General features: G+C 37.3%; 1 protein-coding gene across 1 annotated transcript in view; it reads right to left on the bottom strand.

Moving 5' to 3' along the window:
* The window catches only part of AGMO (alkylglycerol monooxygenase), a 187,426-nt gene that overhangs the window by 99,583 nt on the left and 63,906 nt on the right, over positions 1–23,937 (bottom strand). The window contains exons 4-5 of the mRNA XM_014937669.1: positions 8,840–8,943; positions 3,261–3,356 (exon numbers count right to left, since the gene is read on the bottom strand). Of these exons, the coding sequence (XP_014793155.1) occupies positions 3,261–3,356; positions 8,840–8,943 (200 nt within the window). The remainder of the gene's footprint in view (positions 1–3,260; positions 3,357–8,839; positions 8,944–23,937) is intronic.

The raw sequence follows: 23,937 nt of genomic DNA, 5'->3' as shown, positions 1-23,937 counted from the left end.
GGTTTTTTTTTTTTTTTTTTTTTTTTTTTTTTTTTTAACTCCCCTTATGATCTAGATGAGAATGGTCTAGCCATGGAAACATTTCTCCCAGGCCATTTAAGAGCAGATCTGCTGACTGAGTTATTCTATTGACCTAAATAGTATTGGATAGGACCCAAAATTATTTTCTCTTGATTTATTTAGCTCCTATCTTTATGTACCATTACAGAAAAAAAATCTTTTCTTCAGGTTTTGGGTTGAATTTTTTTTTCCATATTTAATTTTAATAAAATTTAATACTATGATTTTAGTTCTATACCTTGGTGCTACTCAGAGATTTTTAAAAGACCTTTGGAAATTTTTTTATATCATTTCAGATTGCCATGTACACAGGGTAACAATGCAGAGAAGCAGTGAAAAAAAAAAAAGTGGACTTAAGATGGTAAAAATTCTTGTAATGGGACAATATAGTTAAATGCAAACTCATAACTGAAGTTACAAAATCGTGCTTTCATTCTAGCACACCCAACTTTTATTTATTAATTACATAAATGCCTTTCCTGTATCAATAGCCCATACTGATTTTAGTAATAGTAAAAGATCTCTAGTACCAAAATAATGGTATACTACAATCTTTATATGAGTTACAGTGTTTAAAATACTGTATTATTTTTATATAAAAGCTAAGTATGCAGGAAGTCTAACTGAAGTAGAATGAGTGGGTACTTTTGATCTTTATGATTTGGTGTACTGTCTTCACAGGAATGTACGAGCCACTTGGGTTAAAATACAATAGGCCATGTCTGGTCTGCTGGTAGGAAAACTGAACAAAAACTGACATAACAGATCTGGAAGAAGGTCAAAGTTATAACACAGGAAACTTCTCTTAGCATTGTTTGAAACAACACTAGACACATTCAAAATTAAAGGATAGGAAAATATCAGGGATTATACTTTGGCTATAAACTTTTGCTCTAGGCTGAAACACAGCATATAAAGTTTCAGCACAGCATGATCATTCCCTTGTAATTACTGAATTCAATTTGAATTACTCCCAAAACAAAACATCTTCCCTCAGAAAATTCAATATACTTTTGTTCTTTCTTATCACTTAAATATTATGTATTTTTTTCTTTTATAAAACAGTAAATTATGCATATCTTTTATTAAGCTTTTCAGTGCTATGAAAAAAGTTTACCTATCAAAAAAAGAGATTTTTTCCCTGTATCTTACGAGATTTTCTTTTTCTGAAGGAGAAAGATGTGTAATAAAAAGTTGTGAAGTTACAATTTTCAAACGTACTTGACTAGTCAATATGGTGCCAAATCTTCTCTAAGGAAAGATCTATACTGACTAAAAGCAACAGAAATCTGAGGAAAAACTTAACATTTCTCATCAAATGCTCCTGCATTTTAGAAGCAGACTATTACAAATTTCACCAAAAATATTGGCTAATATAAACCTGCGTGACTGCAATAGCTGCTACTGTTTCCCTTCCTTTATTTCTCTTTTCTGTTATACCCTTACCCTTGAGAGTAGGAAATCTGCTAATACATGGTGTAACCCTATTTCTATTTTGACATTAGTTTGACCTTAAACCATGACTTCAATATATTTCAACTGATTTCAGCTGCGCTACAGAACCAGCAATACAACAATAAGAATAACTTCCCTTGTAAACAAAGATCTACAATTGGATCAACTGGATAAGTACAAAATATCCGTTGTTTTTCTACTGGCACAATACTTTAACAGTAAGGAGCACTTATCTTTTCACTGAGACTGAAATTCATTCTTGTTTAGACTAGTGTCTAAACTTGGCACATTGCACATACAGTATGGAAATTCCTTTTGAGCCCTATGAAGGATTTAGCGCTTTAGAGGGCTGTAGGTGATTCATAAGCCTCTGAAATTCACTTCAGAAACTTTAGACACACACTGTGGCACCAGTGCTGATACTCATTGAGTTACTGCGACGCAGCAGAACGTTAGAAGCCTCTCAGCCAAGGAAGAAATGGCTTCAGACAGCAGAGAAGACATAGATGAGGCTTATTATATTTTTCTTAGTGGCAAAACACAGTATAACCAGTTTGGGGAACCTAAGGCACGGTCAAAGAAACTTTGTTACCATGTGATTCAGAATATTCATTTGGTGTAATTTCAAAGCGTTCAAATTTGTTCAAAACATTTTGACAAGCTTAATTGTGTATTGCTTGAGTTTATGCCAGTTCTGGCAACGTGTGTGACATTTTATCGTAAGCCTTTCCTATTCACGTGGTGTTGCAGAGCATCAGACGTATATTAATGATTTTAGAAATGTGCCCAACAGAAGTGAAATTTCAACAACAGAAGTTTGCTATTGGGTCACTGTAAGTAACTTTATTCTCTTTTAATTTTTTTTTTCCCAGGAAACACACAGAAAAGAGAAAATGTAAACTGTAATTTATTTTAACACAATCGCCTAAAATAGCTGATAAAGAAAGTAAAATTTCCTTCCAGAAGAAATGTCCTATAGATCGCATAATGCAACTACAGGGGGGAAAAGGAGTCTGTATAGTCAGAATAATCAAAGGACTAAGTGCTGTAGAGATAATTAACCTGCAGCCCACGAGGGGCTACTGAGAAATATGCTACTGACATATAACATGGGATACCTTTAAACACCTCTAGTGCAGTGCGAGGGAGAAGGCAAAAGGCCATTCAACTATCTGAGAAGTGTGGGAAACTACTTACTCATTAAAGTGGGTTGTTAACTATATACATACACAAACTAGATATGGTGCATGCACTCACAAAACACAAATGCATAGGTGCAGTCATAAACAAACAGCCATCAGATAATCAAAGAGCATTTTCATTTGACAACTACTTGCACTAAGAAGGAAACAGTATCTGCAACTCTAAATGATCTTTTAAGCAGCACTGGGGTTTGCATATTTTTCCCCAAAATACTTATCTTAGAAGCTAAATCAGTTTCAGTATCTGCCAGAAATGTTTAATAAGCTGCAAGATAGGAAAATATAGTATTAAAATAGCAAAAAGTTTTGATTCCTTACAGTTACTACTTTTTTTTTTTTTTAAATCTAATTGGGACCAACTGGCCTCATTGCTTCTTATAAACTTAGCAATATATATTCAGAAAAAGGAATAAAAATGAACAGATGTTTCTCCTTAAAGAAGTCAGACAAAGATTTTTCTAACACAATAAATCAGCTGCTAGTGGATTTCCAGGACACTGCTCCAGGCTAACTGTTTAGGTATGGCTTAAAAACCTGGTTTACCTCTGTATGTATCCAAAACTGGTAAAGTAGATTAAACTGCAGATGAACAGCAAACACTGAAGGGGGGATGAAAAGAGCCATGGGCAAGTTGAAAATCTGAAAAATGAGAAAGAAAAAACACATTGAATATATAATTCTAAACTTGTGATGATATAATGAAGTACTATCTCAGGAGCTCAAAGCACTGCAAAAGATAATTGCTTCTTCTAATACCTTGGAAATGTAGACGTTACATAAAAGAGATACTGATTAGTATGTTACCACCAGATGTGCTGTAGCAATTGAGACATTAATTGATGCAAAAGTGATTTCCCCAAAGTCATACTGAGTAAGCAGAAAGATCAAGAAAAGAACTCAGAAATCCTGAGTTTAGATGTTTATTCTGTGTAGTATATGGAACAGACAGCAGCATATCCATGACATGAAGGGTTCACCTATAGGGGAGAATTATCACAGAGCGAGCAAGGTGTGAATTTATAACACTATTGCTTTTCCATCTGAACTCCCTGCGTGAGCATCACAAGGGCAAGGCAGCTTACTTGGCTTTCAAAATTAATTATAAATTCTCACCCTAACTTCCTCACGTCATCTCCCTTGAAGCTCTGATACGTTGCTGAGTTCTAAAGACGTGCTAGCATGAGAACAGTTTCAGAAAACTGCTTACTTATGAAAGATATTGGTATTTTACATTAGAAGTAAGTAAGTATGTAAATCTTACATAAAGAGTAAAGTCTCAGGAATTCCACAATTAATTACTTAACTGGCTGATCAATAGAACAAGACTTCCAAGACCATCATACTTTAAAAGCCAGTCTGCTTTCTTTGGAAAAAGGCTTATCTCTTTTTTTTTTTTTTTTCTTCTACCTCACATTGTGTTACACCAGTTGCATTCAGAAGTTAATCCTTCCCTAAAACACAGACATTTTTCTCTAAACTAAATAGTAGCTGAAGTATCTTCAAAACTTTAAATCTCTTTAGCACTCATGGAAAATCTGGGTAGCAGACAAGAGCTCCCTGTGAAACACAGAGCAAAATTAGCAAAAATATTTTGTCCTTCTCACAAAAATCAAATCTTTGAGCCTCAGGGAAAGCAATCTGATGGCCGTGACAGGCCTCCTGAGCCAGGAATTTCTTTAGTGTAGGTCAGCACATGGCGTTTAATACTGATATTCCCTCATTTTTTGTCAAAAGGCCTGCCCAAGCGGTAAGATGTCACACCAGGGCTGTGACTCCTCCATCCCCACACTATGACTGATGTTCTTGAGAGAGTGACCACAGCTGTATCTCACTGTCACAAGGCAATGGAGGACTAAGGCCCTACTTGGACTCACAAAAATTCACAGCAATTCTTACCTATGGTGGGTGCTAGTAAATGCCATTGGGGAGAAATGGCATTTAGGCATGAAATTCTGGAGTAGAGGGGGGCACGAGCCCTCTTTAAGAATTAAAAATGCAGACCAAACTGTCCTGTGCAGAAGACTGCTAAAAAGAGTCACTTTCAAACCTACAATTCTTCAGACTCTGAAACAGAAATGTAGTGTAAACTTCCCATTCTTTAAAAGAAATGCCCTAAACACTGGCATGGAGACAATCTCGTTTCTGAGTTCCTTTTTCCTCCTTCCTCTAGCCTGGACCCCCTTAGTATTTAGTTATTAAAAGTGAGCAAAAAAAAAAAAAAAAAAAAAAAAGAAAAATGAGAGAGAGAGACATTTGTCCCACAGCAGCCAGAAGGCTGGAGTGGTTTTTCTCAAAGATTATCTTAGAAAGAAGCCAGCGAAGGAGTAGAACACACGGCCACATTTAAGTAAAGCTACTGCAGTTTTCTCTTATTATTGATTATACCTGTCTAATGGTATGATAAGAGCAGGAAATTTTTTAAAAGAAATGGAGAAGAAGTTGATTAAAAAAAAACCAAAAAAACAAAAAAAACCAGATGGTTTTCAGATTATCCATGGAAGTAGTTGCAGGATTGAAAGCAGGGTTAAAAATGATACGCTTTTTCCCTAAAAAGCATCAGAGGCAATTTGGTGGTATTTACAGATGACTCAGAGGGAAAGGAAGGATCATCTTCATATTTATTTTCTAAGCTACTTCTTACAATGAGTACTAGGATTTCCCCGCTAAGTGGTGAGATGAGGGAAATTTTATATAAATTTACAGGTAAATTTGAGATTGACAAAGGAGAATGCTTTCCTAACTACCTCATGCTTCCTTGCAATGTAAGCTTTATTTTGCACAGAAAGGATTTCAAAGATCATTTACAAAAGTAGAACCCATAGGGAGGAATGAAAACCTCTTCCATACAAAAGATTTGGTTTCTCCTATTTGTGGTTCCACTGGAAAAAGAAGATCAATGTCAGGAAAAAAAAAAAAAACAAAACAGCTTTTCACTGGAAATGCCAATTCACCAAATCAAAACATTTCATGGGAATGTACCAGCTTTCATTAATCTGTAGAGGAAAAGCTTTTCTGGCTCCAAGATGGAATTTCTGGTCAAAACTGCAGAAAAAAAAATTATCACACTCACAGATCTTTTCCCACTTGTGGATTCAGCAGCAGAGATCGAGAGTGAGCCACAATAACCAATAACCTGATGGGAAAGGCACTCAGCGAGGGGCTTGGAGGGGGATTCCTACCTGGGGCAGCCTTCACACTTATGGCATTTGCCATTTCTGTGGCACAGTCTCCGATGTGGGCATGCTCTACCACATACACCTCACATGGAAGTAGAAACTTACTACAGAGGGGAAAAAAAAGAAATCTGAACCTCCTGAGGGGTAGCAGGAGGGCTGAGTTTCCCCTCCACTTCCACGCCAGGGCTCTGTGGCCACCAGCCAATGCAGCCACAGAGGGGCTGTGGGGCAGCTGCCGATGGCCAGTTCACGGGGGCTACATTTCTGTGAGGATTCTGCAGGAGTCAAAGGTAAGGGTTTAAAAAAAAGCAAACCATTCCTTACAGATCCCAGACCTGGCAAGACTCCTCGTTAGATAAGAAGTGATCTTTGTGACTCTGTGCTGAAGAGAGCAGAGTTACCGATTCCCTTTCCGGATTTATATATAGCTGTTTCCACTTCTCTTAAACTATAATTCAGTCCTTTATCTAAATGTATAGTCTGAAGCTATCAAATTATTATGGATCTAATATTTGCAATTCAATCTTACCCTTGGAGGAAAGTTGAGAACTTGCACTCAAAGAATTAAATCACAGCTTTTTAAGGTGTATATGCAGCCCTCCCCTTTCACAATTACACTTTAACTAAGTGTTTCATCAGAAGCAAAAATTTACAGAGCATTAGCTTGCTGATTTCTTCTTAAAAATGAATATACTTTTTTTTTTCCACATCTTCTTCCCACACAAAAAGGGCTCCAGAACTATCTCTCAGTCTCAACAGTGGGACAGTTTCCCTGTGGCCCCTCCAGTGGAGTAAGAGAAACACTGTGTGTGCAAACAACATGAAGCAATAGACGTTTGCCTCCAAGTTCAGGAGTACGTCTCAAACCACTGATTGCACTTCAAGCATGTTTTTCTCTTTCATTTCACATCTTTTCAATCAGCTCGAGCACAACCCACACAGATTAATATGCTGATTTATTTATCTTATAACATTTAACTTAAAACACATACAAGCTGGCAGCAGAACAGTCCCACAATCCCATATCATCCACCACAACTTTCCCACAGCCTCCACAAGAACTGGATGTCAAACTGCATTCGACAGCACCCATTCAGCTACACCAGATCACTCTCAGAGATTAACTAAAGGCTTCACGGAGTTTCAGCTTCAAGGCAGACACATCCACGGGATTCTGGACAAGTCTGGCAGTCCAAAAAAATAGCAGCACTATAAGAATTATCAAGAATTGTGTTCCTACACAGTAAGACTTTGGGGAAAGAAAATTGGCACACCTCTCAAAAGTTCTAGGGGGGGGTAAACCAATATTTACATTACTCAAATGTCTTGGCTGATATTAAATATTTGGTCAAAAAAGCACTGCACACAAAAGTATTACGGATTCCTGGGTTCACTTCCCTTTGGTCAAAACAGACACTTTTTAAATGTATGTATATTATTTGCCAAGTGATAGCAGTGTGGTCCGAAGGATGGTCTTCAGAATCTAAGGAGGCCAGACATCTTGGCCTTCCGGAATATTTTATGCTCTCTGAGGTATCGTCCTCTAAACCACGCAGGGAGACAAAGTGCTCATGCACACACCCATACGTACACACAGGCTTTTTGTCTTTTTTGAATTATTGTTTTTGTTAAGCATTTGCACATATGGTCCCAATGGGTAAACGTGCAAAGGTTAAATCTTTAACATGGCAGTATTTACATAGGAAGCAGAGTTGTGACAGAGATGCATCACTTCTGCTATTGTTCATTGTGGTCATTTAAATTTGAGACGCTCCTAATAACATCAGATGGCTATTTTCTGAATTTAAAAAGCAACCAGAATTTACAGAGAAGATTTTAAGAAACAACATGAATAGTATTTGTTTCACAATCTCCAGGAGAAAGAGTAATTTTTTTGGAACCTAGCACTCATTTAATGTCGCAGGCTTGAAACAGTTATGAACAGGCTACGTCCATGATCAGTTACGTGAGCATGAATCCAGAATAACTTTTCTGAAGTTAATGGAGTTACACTGGATCTGCATTTGTGAACACACACTCGGCTTTGAGTCATTTCCTCCTAGGTTGGACGAATGTAGCTATCCTCCACCACCAGCATTATACCTCAGTGGAAAAGAGCATTTAATGTGTCATATACACAAAAATACATTGAATATTGCTTTTGAACTCTAATTCTGAAAGTTCAAATTTTGGAATTATTGTTCTTTTCTAAAAAACAAAGATAGAAAGAAACCACAACCTGAGTTAAAAAAATAGAGTTAAAAGAGAACATGAGAGTGCAAGTGAGGAAATCAGCATTTATCTTGGGCCAAAAATTAACCACTGAATAGTATATTTATGGATGTATTTAGAAATGTAGCTTTTTAAATCTGTAAATGAGTACTCCTCAATTTATATTGTATGTGTACACAGCTCACCGTTTGAAATACATATCTGAAATAACACTATGTAAAAGTAGTGGCATAGTGCCCCTACTTACTGGAGTGCTGACACATGACATGAACGAGCAGAGACAAATAAATACCTCTGCATGTCCAAAGTAATTTTTAGTAATGATTTCTTTCCCTGCTCCTTTCAGTTATGCAGACATATTCTAAAGTAGTTATGTAATACTCAGATCTTTTCCTGTACTTATGCATGAATGAATAACCAAATAAAAAAATTGTCCCATTTTACTCAAAAAGTTATGAAAATATAAATGCACAGTTATTATTAGCATTCCTAAACTTCACTACTGTATCTCTTTACAAGTTTGCTGTAAAAGATTAATGAATTTATTTTTAAAGCTTATGATTCTCAGATACTTCATTTTCAACTTCTGTGCTTTCCGTGGCAAACATCTTAAATAATTTATATGTTTTTCTTCGAAGGGAAATAAAGACTATGTTTTCACTTTTATTGAAACTTGTTGATATTAATTTGTTTGTCAAATCTTGTGCAACTTACCCAGGAGGTGTATTTCTGCAGTACAGATTGTCTCAAGGCTGTGAATAAATTGTAATCTTCAGAACTATGATGTACTTGGTGCGCTGCCCACAGTATATTAACCTCTGCAAAACACAATTTCTAATGAGGTATACACTAGAGAACAAAGCAACATTTGTTTCCCAAGGCCTTTTTTCTTAAGCTCAGAGCAACTAATCCCCCAACTTACACTTTGCTGTTTTACCATAGTACAGCGGGTAATAAAACCTAACGCTCAGAGCTGAGTACGGGTAGGCTGGGTTAAATGTCAGTAAGTGGACACAAGCCGTGGTAACTTTCATGCTGAGAAAGGCAAGGCTGAGGCTGGAACCAAAATAATTGCTGGAAGAGCAGAAGAATGTGAGAGATGAGAGTTAAACAGCCAAAAAGCCCCAGCTGAGTCCTGATAACGCGAGCTCTGTCATGTGGTTCAGAGGGACAAGAACTGAGGATGCTTTCACACCTGCATTGGTTTACTGAAGTTATATTTCAAGACTAAAAGGGGACAAAAAGCCTTCCAAAATTTTTACACTTCAAATTTAAACAACTTAACCGGTGTCTGGTGTTGTGCTTACAGTTTTCTGAGACACGTAAATCTTCAAGCCCACTTGTACCACAGACCACAAAGCACAGCCACTGCCTGCTCGCCAGTGACAACTGGAAAAACAAATGGTCCCTTGCTGGGAACTCTGGACCCAGGCTAAGGAGAGCAGTGGCTCTATTGTGTTACAATAAAAAAAATAGTTGCTGGAATAAGGGCAAAACTGATGTCAGCCACGTCCTCTGAAAGCACGACACCTCTAATGCACTGCAGTGAAGAAGATTATTTCAAAACCCTGGTTGTATTTCAGGGCATTTTCTCATTAAGTGTAGATCTGGGTGGCCCTTCTGCGGTGTACATCAGTATCTGGGCAGTCTTAAGGGGGAGGTTAAGAAAGAAATGTTCATGGTCTTCAGATGTATAGCTGCAAGAATGACCTTAATTATGGCAAAATGAGAAAGTGGGTGGCTAATGCAGCCCAAATAATGCCTACTTAGCATAAACCAAAGTGCAAGTTCAAGGGCTGAAGTGTACACAAAGCCTCAGCTGATCACAGAAATTAAAAGTTCACTGGCTGCCTGCCAGCTGCACGCTCCCATTGCCACTGACGTGTTTCACCGGAGCAATTAGAGAAGTGCCTTTGGCAGATACTAGAATCACATTCACAAAATTAACTTATAATGCATATTTAAAGGTCTGAAATTCTCTGGTGCCAAGCTTACATCAAATAGTTTATGTCTGGTGATTAACATCTACTTGCAACAAAGTAATGCCAAAAAATGCTCTTAATGAGCCTCAAGGTGTCTTTAAATGTCCCCCACCATTTCAGGGGACTAGATAGTCTTGTAACAGGAGGCAACAATCTTGTATGCTAGAAACTAAAAATCTTAAATCTAATTAATTTGACAGTTTGGTAATTTACATGACAACATCATTTTTTAATGTCCTCTAAGTTCTTGAAAGTCCTTAAGATTGCTGAATTAAAACTGTAATTTCAACCATGACAAAACACTTAACACAACCTGAGAATTGTCCCTTCTTGAAATGCATTTGCTTCTGAAGGATCAAGTGCTCCCTATATCAAGAACTAGTGATCTCTCTCTCTCAAAAAAAAAAACAACCCAACAGCATCTTAATGCATCTCTGCCTAATGAGCTCACTAGGAGATGAATTATTCAGGTGAGCTTCAGTACTCAATAATAATTTGTATTTGAAATGTTTCCCAAGACCTCGACAGAAGCCAAATGAGTGAACAAAGCATCTGAAAAGGTGGAGGTTAAAGACCTGTCTCCTTAGTTGTTTTAAAAGCATTTACTTCCTATCACAAACTGTGTGTAACACAAGCCTCCACTCAATGAAGTACAGCTGTACAAACAGGGTACAGTAACTGGATCTTGCTTCTTTCCCTCAGTCATTTTTCAGCATTGTGAAAAGTTCAAGGAAGGGAATCTATGATGATTTTTACAGTCTACTTTCATTGTAGTTAAGGTCAAATGGTTTTCAAAATGAATTACTAAAAAGGCATTTTATTAGCATTCATTTTTCAGTTAAACTGCCTCTTACACTAACAAGAATATGAAATAAGGTAACTGAATATTGGTAAAATGTTAATCTTTCAGATGTGTGAGTCAGCTTAAACGATCTATCATTCAAAAATATACCACAGGAATATTAGGGACATAAACAAACAATTCTGCCACAAGTAATTTAACTGCTAAAGCTATTTCTGACTTCTTCTGTTACAGCTAAGCAAATTAAAGCCTGCTCCTTAATCCTATTCTTGCTGACATCAATGGCAGAGACGATGTTAAATTTCTTGGCAAAATAGTCAGCCTTGATGATTGGAAATAATTTTTGTCTTCAATATTTTTCTGAAGAAACTGATCATCAATAAATTTTTATTCAAAGCAAAAGAATAACATCATGAATAAGTGTGAAATAGATCCCCCCAAACCTCAGTCTGTAACCATTAGTACATTAAAAAAACATTACAATCATAACACCTAAAAAACATCTCACAAATGTAAGAAACAGACCAAGTACCCTTCAAGGAACACAGCTGACTGCTCACCAACTTCCCGCGACAGAACCCAAAATGCATGTGTCCTATAGAAGAGCTGTGGTTGAGCTTTTTCATTCATAATGATGATAACTTGAAGCAAAATGACAGAAGTTATTGGAATGAGAACAAAATTATAAAAGATGGTCTCACACGCATTTTCTCATACGTATTATTACATAATGACCAAAAAAGAGAGGAAGACTGAGATGTGGTGAATTAGATCATTGGGTTTTTTATAAAAAATTTATGCAGAAAACAGGAAGTATTACTGCATTTTGTAGACCTCATCAGTCAAATTGTCCCATGAAGCCACAGGAAAAAAAAAGTAGGTGTTGAAATTGGAGAAGCCACCCAGACAACACTCTGATGGAATCTTTGATGTTTCCTAAGTCAAATAAGGTTGGTAAATACAATTTAAAAAATACACAACTGCAATACACATATGCACAAACATACTGTTTTTCATTCAGAAGAGTGAACTTCTTAGAATCATAGGATAATTCAGGCTGGAGAGAACTGCAGGAGGTCTCTAGTCCAACCTCCTGCTCACAGCTGGACAAGCTTTATGTACCAGAGTATTCTGCCCCGCTGGGTCTTGGAAACCTGCATCTTCTGCTATTACGAAGAACCATTTCTAACAGCAGATAAAGGTGGCATTTCTTTTTCAATGTAGTTGTGAGGAAAGTTATACAAACTAGAACCTATCACAGCAAGGGCCTCCTTTCCTGGAGTGGCTTTCCCCAGGTTCCTGTTAATGGGTGGAGACCTGGTAAGTTATTTGCTTCTGGGGAAGAACAGAACTACGTCTTGCTACTAGAGTTAGCTATCATTTAATATGTTATTATTATCATTGAACAAAATCAGTGAGTATTTTCTTCCATCACTCAATGTAAACTGTAAAAGAATCAGCATGTAATCCCAAAAGAGAATAAATAATATCATGTAGATAGGTGAGGAAGGAAAGAAATTTGGTGCTACACAGGAATTGCTGGACAGTTATCATCTGGCCCTCAGTTTTCACTCAAGCTCTTTAAGCCTCCATGAAGTTAACTCAAACCTGCAGTTGCCAAAATCAGCAGGCTCCAAACAGCTGAGATATTTGTATCCTAATACTTTTTTTAGCGTTAGTCCAATATATGAATCCTACTGACAGAAGAAAGAAAATGAGAGGCTGAGGGAAGTGGACTGGAGAAGAGGAGGCTTTGGGGAGGGGACTTAATAGTAGCCTTGTAGCACCAATGAAGCATCGGTTATCAAGAAGCTGAAACCAGGCTTTGGCCTGGCTTATTTTATTTTCTTATTTATCTCTTATTTTTGGGGTTTTCTAAAAGGAAGAAAGATTAATGATGTTATCCTTCTTTTTCACTTCTTGCCTCCTACCTCCTAATTAATACATAAAATGTAATGTTTCACACATGATCACAACCACATTGGTATGGCAACCGATGATTCTACTTTTTTTTTTATATATTTCAAATTCATTTTTTTGGCACTAATCAAATATCTTTGTATGATATCTAAAGTCAGATCCAATCCCTGGGCCATATTTACCTACCTCTGAAGTATTTCTTTCGTGGTAGTGGCAACCATCACCATGCACATAAGATTTCTCTTTAAGAATATATATAATTCAGAGAGTTCAAAATGTTGTTGTCGCTCATTTTTGTTGCTTTAAGTGATTTCCACAGCCCAACACATTTTGATTAACAACAGGAGAAAATATGTATGCCAACAAAAACTGTAGTAATTTCAAGAAGTGATATCATGAAAACAACCATTTTACACAATCCACAAAATCAGTGAAATGGTAAAGATTCAATGAATATTTAATGAATAAAAATATTAGATAGACCTTTTCATTGAAAGGGAGTAATTTTTTTGCACACAGCTTTATGAGACCTAGATCTAAAGTAAAGTGGAAGAAAAATACAGATTATTTAGAAATATGGCCGTATGATAAGTCACATCAAGTTTCCATTCTCTTTCAGTCAATGCTGACTGTAGCAGGAGAACAGGTGAAAGTTTCCCCTCAGCATCTACTTAAATTTAAACAAAACCTTCAGATTGACTACGCTTGCCACCTCTTACAAGATTAGATACCTCCAGCATTCAGTGAGGAACTGAACTACAGTTTACCTAGCTAGAAAATTAGAAGACAGAAAAATTACATTACATAGTATTTAAAAAATTTCTCCATTCACAAAGCAACTGTTTGATTACTTACTGCCTTCCTGCCTTGTTCTAACTGATATGTTCTGTTGATGCTTCTAAAATGTTTGAATAAATCTCCTCTCATGCAGGGCTTTTTCAGAGAGTTTCATTCCCTGCTGGATACTACACTTGCATTGCATGAATAACCAGTGGGACAGAGCACCACTTAAGTTTTATTGCTGGGAGGGACAATTATTGGATTATTTTTTAAAATAAAAGTTGGCTAAAAAAATTGTATTTTGGGACCTAGAGCGAATGCTTTTCTTAAAATTGGAAGGTCACCCTAGAATCCATTTCATATTGTCTTAAACCAGAAATCTGTCTGCACAGATTAGTTATCATCTCTACAACAGAAGTAAATATGATCCATACATGAATCTCCTGTTTAGCCTGTTGTGGTGTGGTCCCTCTTACTCTTGTGACCCAGCTTTGCTTTATGTTTTTGTTCTAGTGTTATTGAATAAGAGTTGCAAGATAGGTTAGTGGCCAAAAGTCTCTGCTTCTTTCTTATTAGAAATGTAATTCTTATAGGAACAAATTCTTTCCTCAGTTACATTAGCATAAGCATAGAGCTGTGCGGGTTTAATGAGAACAGGACTAGATCCAAGGAATTTATCTGGAAGACTGTATTATATACCACACACAAAGAAATGTGTATACAGGGAAATGTACAATTTATTATTTTTTTTTTAATAAGACACATTTTTCTTACATTGTGGCCTTGGCTACAGTGAGCGTTAGTAGTTTGTATTCTCAGGATGATCGTACATGCGAATCAAAAGACTAGCTGTGAGGAGATCTGAGTTCAAGTAGTGAAATAGACTTGATCCACTATAGAGCTTCAAACAATTTTCTTAACTTTCTTCTTTTGCACATGTTTATTAAGCAGCACCTACCTTTGCATGTACCTGACACAGACCAGTTCTCAGCATTTAGAAAGCAGGAGTTCCACTGTTCTTTAGAATAATAGGAAAAACAGACTACGTTAGCCTTTGCTCCTAGAGTTTGTCAGAAGTGGAACAACTCTGAAGCTCTTCTTCAGCCTCAGCACTACCTAGTCCTCTTTGGTCATTTTCCAATGAAATATATCGCAGTGTCCAGGTAATTCCAGGATGGGTAATGATACAGCATGTCACACAGACAGCATCAAACTGAAAATACTGCTACCATGAGACACACTATCCCACATATTTGCAATCCAGCAGCTTAACTAGTAAATGTCACCAGGCGTTCAGCATCTGATCCTTCTGTGATGAGAGATGTGCTTTTTCTGTGCTTTGTTCGGTATTATCTCTGTTTTTCAGCCTTCTTCTTAAATTACTGTACGCGGTCAGCAAACTATTTAGTGAGTGGGCTAACTTATAATCAAGTAATACATGGTATATGCTCCCATGCCTTACAAGCCAACAGTTGGAGCAACCTTCTACAAAACCTGCCTCCAGAATCTGTCCACAAGCCAAAACCTCCTGCTTGATCTGCTGCCATACCAGTTGAAAACACAAAACTGCTCCCACACAAAAAAAATCCACAATAAGATCTGCAAAACTTAAGATGCAGAACGGTCTGGGGAAACGTGGGAAGAATCAAGACACGCCAAAGTATTACATATGCTCCCCAGAACAAACAATGGGCCACATCATACCCCCTCTTAGCAAGAATCCGGGGGATTGTGAATTATACTCAGATACACTTCTGAATCTGTAAAATATTTGAGATGTCACATGTTTAGGAAAGCAAAGCTTTCCAGTCCACAAAAAAGGGTCCTCTCAACCCAAACATGTCCTATGTTATTTCTTGTCATACTCATAAGCACAGAATACCAATGGAAAGGTTAGAAAAAGCCAGTGTTCCCCAAGACTCAGTCTCTTCTAGTCAGAGCATCTCCCTCAGAACCCAAGCCGCATGGAGCGAGCTTCACGCAATGTAGTTATATCAATGTAAACAAGAGTAAGAGTCTCAGTTAATTAAATTAGGACAGTCCTAACCCACAGCCTGTGATCTTTTCATACAGTTGGCGGGAATTGAAAAGTCTCTTTCCACACATGCCATGGAAAACCACAAAGGAATAAAATTTATTAGGTAAGGATTCAGAAATTAATTCACAGTGACTCAATCTCTGACTTCACTCATAGTTTTAATAGAAAATGAATGTGCATTCCTTCGTGGGGAAAGATATTGAGAAGATAAACGATCCGAAGAAATTTTAGCATGCAAATGTTGGATCTGGACACTTCCACAAATAAGACAAATAAGAAAAATTCAAAAGACAAAGAAACACACACAGAAAGAATGAAGTTTTAGAAACGTGCACGTATGTAATTTCTGAAAACAGTGAAATATCTGCCAAGTTTGTCAGTACACGACAGGTCTCTCACAAATTCTGCTATACCAACTTGCCCAACCAACCTGTTTCTCACACCTTCCTGAAGCCAGTTGTTCCAGTTCTCTAGTTGCTTGGAGCAGCTCTGCAGCTGGTTAAAGTTTTGTTTGCCTGAGCTCTGGGTGATCTCTGTAGCAAAGATGTGAGTCTCTGGGTCATGAGGAACCCTGATGCCGGCAGCTTTTACACTGTCACTTGTTCCTTTCATGGGTGTTTAAGGCTTGATTCGAGTACCCTATTTTCCAGTTGTTCTGGCTTTCATAACAGATTCTTTAGGTGTAAGAATCTGAAAACAGCTCTGATTTGTACCAAAAAATAAACAGGCACCATGGCAGGTTCAAGGATAACTAAATCATAGCATAGAGTCCTACTTGTGAACCCAGCCCCGAGCCCTGTCAAGCATTTTCCACCAATATTGGGCTCAAGTTTTTCAGCTATCTTTTCTTTAGTGAGGGTTCCTACTGGTTATAGCAAGGTTTATCCACCTCACACCCTCACAGACTCTTGCTTGAGTGACACACTGTAGGTTAACTTCTGCAGCTCCTTGATGTAGCTATTTTTTGCAGCACTTAGCTCTTTCTGCACCTTTTTTACTACAAAGAGGAGCATATGGCTCATTAATTGCACAACTATAAATCATCCTGTTGGTGAAATAAGATTTATAGATTAAAACAAAAACCTGCAACAAATTTCTGCGTAAAGGAGAAGATCCTCAGCAGCTGGTGCAAAGTGACTTCTACAGAACTGTGCCACTTTACACAAGCTGCAGACTTGACTCAAGCTTCTCCAAATATGGCCGATTACAGAATTGGCAATCTTTAGTTCTGAGCATTTGCCAACCTGTATAATATAACTTGGTGTTACTGAATACTCTTGTCAAACTCCGGTATAAATGTGTGAAACACATTAACTGTGACCAAATTAGCACTCTACTCCTTAGCTGGATGATAAAGAGAACTGAGACTAAATTAAATAAATGCTTTTTAAAAAACATATTACTTCAGAGAACCTGCGTTGTTTTTTTTTTAAATGCTTTTTAAAAAACATATTACTTCAGAGGGCCTGCGTTATTTTTTTTTTACTCCATTCTCTTCTTTTCTTTTTTTCCCTTCCCCAAAAGCATCTCAGCCACTGAAATGTAGCTCACGTAATTTGAGAACATATTCATCTTTGAGGATCTTAGAAGGAAACTGTTGGAATGAAATGGAAAAAAAAAAAAAAAAAAGAGGGAAAAAAATTTTCCTTTTGTTTTTTTTTTTTTTTTGGTGGGGAAGTGGGGGTGAGAGCTCTTATTCTCCTGTACTCTGGGCTGTCTCTCAAAAGATTGATGTCTGGTGTCACCGTTAGGAAGTGCAAACTGTTCAGCTTCATTGCAATCTATGTCCTCATCCTCTTGCTCTGCAGGATACCACATACTTTGGCAGGCAATATTCAGATGGGAAGCACTTTAATGGCAAGAATGGATGCCAGTGAAACCTTTTCCCACAATGTTCAAAACTCTGAATGTGCATACGTTAAAGCAACATAAAGCTGCAGGATATTAGGAAGAAAACAATAACTGATACTAACTCAGCCACATTAAACTTACTTTTTGCCCCTCAGAACAATACATTCAAAGAACACCAGGGAAATACACACACACACCCCCCGCAACAAACAAAAAAGAAGAAAAAAAAAAAAAAAGGACAAACTGGAATGAATTAAAGTCCTCCAACTCAAAGGCATAAACATAATTATTCAAAGGAAATACCCTTTGCCCACTTAACTTTTACCAAGTAGGTTGAATTCCTGCATTCATTTATTTGGTTATTCATTTTTCCAAGACAGATACAGTAAAAATTAACACTAATAAGCCAATGGACTTATTCTGGTGTAACAGAGGAATTAGCTCTACACAGTCTTCTCTTGCAGAGTGTTTTAGAAAATTTATTAAGCCAAATTCCTGAATGATAGACGTGGGGAAATGCAGACTAGAAGAATCTATTGAAACTTACCGAGATATCAGGAAAACCTGCGGGACATTAAGACACATCACCCCTCTTAAATAAACTTTTAAAATATTGTAGAAAAAAACCATTTACATCCCATTTCCATCCTACTCCTACACAGAGTTGCAAAACCATAGAACAAGCATGAGTTTTGCACTCATGCACATGAGTTTTGTGCTCCCTATGGACCTGATCCAGAACTTACTGAATTCAATTGAAAAATATCCATCGATTTAAAACAAGTTAATTATATATTATACAACTCAAAAGAAAAGCCAGTTAACCCTTCATTGCCAAGTTCAGGTATTTAGTGAGATTAACCACTCATATTTATTTATACAATTGTTTTGCAAGTAGCAAATAATTTCTCTGAGAGATAAAAAGAACCAATATACTAACAGATACCGTGTGCTTATTTAACAGTGACAGATCTGCTGGTTTTGGTAGTCATACTGCTTATTCACAGCGCATGTGACACATACAAAAAGAAACCTGCACTTCCACAGATTTAATTCGGACTAGTGTTGTCGGTTGGTACATTACACTCCCATTCCTAAAAGCCCATTGCTCACTACAGATCCTCTGTGTCCATTGAGTAGCTACTTGTTGCTGCACCTGTCATACAACAGATCAGCTCTGGATACTACTAAGCATGCTGAAACTTTAATAGCCTTTTCCATTCATCACTCTAACAAGAAGGACATGGAAGCCATGTAGACAGATAAGAAGACCAAAACACAGGCAACTGTCGAAGCCCACAGCCTCAATTTAAAGGTAAAAAAGAAAGGGGGCATATAAGCTTGCCTACATATCCCACCAAGCTGAGCTCTGTCTGGTTGACCCCACCGCTGTGTGGTTGACCCCATCCTATCAGCCAGAAGGCTCTAGAGGATGCCTCTAGCACCCAACTGCTCTCTTCAAGGTTTTCTCTTCCCACCACTCCCTGCCCTGTCCCTTCAGCAGGGAGCAAAGATGTGTGCCTAAATTAAATCTACACAATTAGGTCTTTCCATTTGAGGCACCCCTGGGGGTACAGGTACCAGCAGAACGGTCAAACATATTTAGCAAAAAGGCCTTTAAGAAAGCTTTTTACTTGAGTGTCCATTGCTACTGATGCCCTGTCTTGAACTTTGACCATCAGTCAGAGGAGTTGCTTTATATTCCATTTCCACTTTGCTCAGAATACTAAGAAACAATTACTAGCTGAAGACTGTTGAAGCCACAGACAGGGGATTTTCAGGTGCAGAGTAAAAAAGCATTTCAATGCTTTGGCAGTGACGTTTGCAGGGCCGAAGCTGCTCCGGCATTGCCAGCAAACTCTGAAACAGATTCCAGGTCTGGGAGTGCAAAACTAGGGCTGGCAACGGCAGCAAACAGATGAAGCCGGAGGTGTGGGGGAGCGGGAATACCAACAGTCTCCTGTGATGCTAATTCAGACTGATCTGTTGAAGAACAGCTATAGCACTTGACCTGTAAAGGCACTCCTCCTACATGCCCACTGGTTTTTGCAGCCACATGTCTCTTGACTGATGTTACATTTTCTGACTTTAAAAGCACGCAGCTAGTGGATGGATAATTAGTAGCAGAGCTAACAGACAGAAAAGGATTTCAGAGACAAAAAATATGAAGTACAAAAAAAATGTTTTTTAACTGATTAATTACGACATTTTAGTATTTTCCACTGTAAATTAACTATTTTTTATCCTTTATCTGTTTGCTCAAAGCTATAAAATAAGCTCAGATTGAAAGCTCAATGCAGGATGCATCTGTTGTACTTTGTACTTTCCAAACACACAAAAATAAGCATTAAAGCTATGAAGTGCAAGATACTAGACCACAGACTTACCTCAACCACTAAATTGTATATAGGAAACAGATTTGCCTAAGAAAAATAGGCTCCTCTATTTTATAAAGTGTCATTATTATCTGGCAAGGGTAGGGTATTTTATTTTCAATATAAAAAATAGAAGTTTTTTGCTGCTTTGAGATCCCTGGTTAAAATCCATTGCTAGACAAAAGAACTGACCCAAAATGAGAGCGTGCTGTTGGCCTCTTTAGGCAGATTGTGCCAAACATAACTCTAGTCTACCAAAAAAATTCTGTTCCTCCACAGCCAATCTCCTCCCACAGTTAGCAGGGGAGGAGAGGGAAACAGAGAATCTTTCTCTTTATCTGCAAAGTGTTGATTTTTTTATGGAAAACATACTTGTAAGTACAAAGTTTTACAGTGTGTTAAGACATATCAAACAGTAAGCATTTATGTATAATTTCATAGGATATTTTATATGCATGCCAGTACCCATTATCTCCATACCCAGCACGAGAGCTCTTAAAGCTCGTAAGTTAAATGACTACCCCACATTCATCCCAACACTAACTCACATTCTTTGGTAGAAGGTCTCAGCAATGGATGAAATCTTTTTCTTCAGCTTCTTAGCCAAAAGACACTCAACAGCAGCTGAACAATGACCAGAGGGAGGAACAGCACAACTCCAGGCTAAGAATATCCTTTGCTGAAACCACAGAGGAATTGCTAGGAGCTTACACTGGGGAATCAAGACCCCAGATAAACAAAGTAGTATAATTTACAGCACCTGGTGCCAGTATCACAAAATGTAGGACAGTGGCTGTAGCACAGGAACCTTCTTTATTTCACTACCAGGGAAGAAGGAAGAAGCGGGGTGTGGGGGGGGGAATAAAAATTGAATGAACACAAGTGAACCTCATTTAGATTCAGTTGCTGAAACACATCAAGACAATAAATTCACATGTGTTTATAAAGAACTTGAAGGATATGAAGGTTGACATTATTTTGCAGAAACAGATCTAACCATTGTTGAAGTGAGTGTTTAAATCATTTTAATCCCATTTGAATAAGATTCCCAACTATTTAACCACGGCTATAGAGAAGCAATATTTCTGATAAAATTGAATTGAGACATGGGCAGAACAGGACAGAATTGCTCTGTACTAAATACTCTCCTTATTCCTCTCCCAAAATTACAAGAAAGATAGTACTGTCTTGACAAAATTTGGAGGAAAGAATAATAAATGTATTAGCAGCATGTCAGTACAGATTATAAACAGCACAGGTGTCTGTTGTTAAATCTAAAAACAAAATAAACATCTGCATTTTTAATGGGTCAAGGCAATTATATCACCACATAGATGTCCACCTAATTCTATCAGATGACTCTTCTAATCATCCAGATATTTTCTCTGAAACTGGATTATAAATCCTTAGATCAGGAGCATTTCTTTCTGTCCATTTGTTGAGCATCCAGAACCTACCAGCTCCAGTCTCTTCTGAGACTTTGGGATCTTCTGTACCATAAGAACACATAAGGTCTGAATAATCAAAGCTATGAGTAAAGATTTATAAAGGTGTACCAGAGACAGATACATTTGTTTCTGGAATAGGATAGGACTGGTGAAGTATAGCTCAGTGGAAAAGCAGGTGGTTGAGATTATAATGAACCAATCAAACAAACTCAGGCAAGCTGGACCAGATGGCCTTTTTTCTGTTACTAATATTACTTATGTTCCTATTCAGCTGTAAGAAGTTACAAATAGTTTACCTGTTCAGATTTTTCTGACTCAAATTACATAAGATCAATGCTCTCACTTCACCATCACATTAAAAGTTATCATGACACTGTCTGTAGTTGTATTTAATAATTTACAATGCTGCCTACCCAGAGGAGAAACTGGTAGGTGTAACAGAAGAAGTTTTGCCTTTTACAACACAAATTACGTAGCAAACCATATAAAAAGGGAAAGCCAAAAAAAAACCCAAAAACCACCCCAAACTTAATCTAGAGGATTAAGTGCTATTAGAGACAAACAAAATCTAAAGTTAAACCATATTTCCTGTATCAAAAGATGAAATTTTGAAGGAAAACTAATGGGCATGACTAACCTGTAGTCACACGGATTGCATGACACATCAGTCTACAACTGCACCAACCATGTCTAAATCTCTCCTTCATCTAGCATGGGTCACAGTTCAGAGGCTATAAATTTAAATTCAGGAAGGCATTTCACAGGTGCAAGAAAAAAAATTTAGCATCTCTAAGCTCCCAATTTGCATTAATTTATTTCAAAACTATACAAGCAATTTTCACATATAAAATAAAGTTTATTTTAAAGTTCAAACTAATGTGATAATGGCTTTTGCGTGACAGCAGATCTAAATTACTGTTAGCAAAACAAACTTACTACCAGTTGTGGGGTACACTCTGACACTGTAAAGATACTAATAATCCAGTAAAAAGTTAACAAAAATTACAGGAATGACAAACTTTACAGGATTATGACTGGATGTAAAATCAATCCACTCAACATCTATCTTTACTTTCCAAAATAGCTCTCTCCACAGTAATTTCATTTTGTACGTTATGTTATTTATAAGAGAGTAAACTGCACCTATCATATACCCTTTAAAAGTTTAGAAATTATTCTGCGTTTATGTCTATTTACATTTTAAATGTCATTTTAGTGGATTAGAGTCTGAGTTTTGATTCAGCTCTTCAGGCATTCCAGGTGTGGGAGCATGAAGCCACGTGAAGAACTGCTGAATTCTAGTTCACATATATCAAGACCCTTAAAGGAAACTAAAAAATATATGAACTATCTATACTTATTCTTCATATACGTTTATCAAAGCAGGCATAAAACATGGTACTTCCTTCAGCTACTAATATTCATAGTTATGGACTGATATGGATTATTTTCCCATAATTATTCCAGAGGAATACTGGAGTTTGAAACTTAAAATATACTATGATTCCCAGTATTGATCATATTTCAGGAATGGCTTTAACAACGCAGTTCATACATTTTCTTGATCCTGATTGTGCAGACGTGCGAGCCTGTGGTGTTATGGGGGTTTGACCTGTTTATCATTTGTAGTCAGAGTATAGAGCATATTTCCATTAAATACACTGGGCTGGCCTGGCCATGGAATGAATGACTGGTGGAGTGAGCATCGCCAAAGCTGATGAAAGAAGAGTTGCCAAGGAGCAGCTAAAAAACCACTTGCATGGGGATTATTCAAATCAGGATGTCACTATAAATTTCTTGGAGTTGCACCCCATCCTGGAATGACACGATGGGCAGGCAATACATGGATTTTCACATCTTTTTCCAGCTTGACACATTTTAGAGTTTTTGAATGTCTGTATTCAGAGTTTTCTTGACCAAATTTATTCATGTATCTTCTGTTGTGGTAAGGCAAAGCTTTAGAGGTTGGAAGCCTTCACTATATTCCAGCATTCTCACATTTCAAGGAAAGTCAGATGAGCAGTTGTATCTCAAGGGTCTTGTCAATTTGGGAACTGTTACACATGGAGATGTGATTATTTGTGTGTTCAAGTGCTTTGTTCAATCAGAATCACAGAGGTTTAAAAACGCTTCTTTTATTTTGCACCATGTCCAGTCTCAAGAGCCTTTGTATAAGCAACTGATCAACTGAAACAAGTTAATATTTATCCATCTATTACATCAGTAATGCCAGCCTCTTTACTTCAGCGCAATAAAATAACTGCATTAATGCAAGAAATTCAGCTGAAAGAGCTTCTAATGAAGCAAAATATACTGAGAGGTAGTTTTGGGGAGTGGCCTTCTTTTGAAGGCTTCTTTTGAAGGCCACAGGCATAATCCATATGTGACCATCTGACTAAATATTTTGTTAGTGCACTTTATATACAGATGATCATTTATGCAGATTTGTTTCTGCATTTGCATATTTTAATGAAGGTATTTACTCTGGACTACTTACTCTTTCCCTGTCTTAATGCAGCAGAGAAGAGCAGAACGCTCATATATAATCAGTCTGAATATTGGAAGGACAGTTAAAAAGTGAAAAGAATAAAGTGCAAAACCAATATACTCTATGCC

This window comes from Calidris pugnax, unplaced genomic scaffold, assembly GCF_001431845.1.
Source record: "Calidris pugnax isolate Ruff unplaced genomic scaffold, ASM143184v1 scaffold11, whole genome shotgun sequence".
Taxonomy (NCBI): Eukaryota; Metazoa; Chordata; class Aves; order Charadriiformes; family Scolopacidae; genus Calidris; species Calidris pugnax.
Note: the sequence above shows the minus strand (reverse complement) of the source record. Positions and strands in the feature narration are given on the sequence as shown.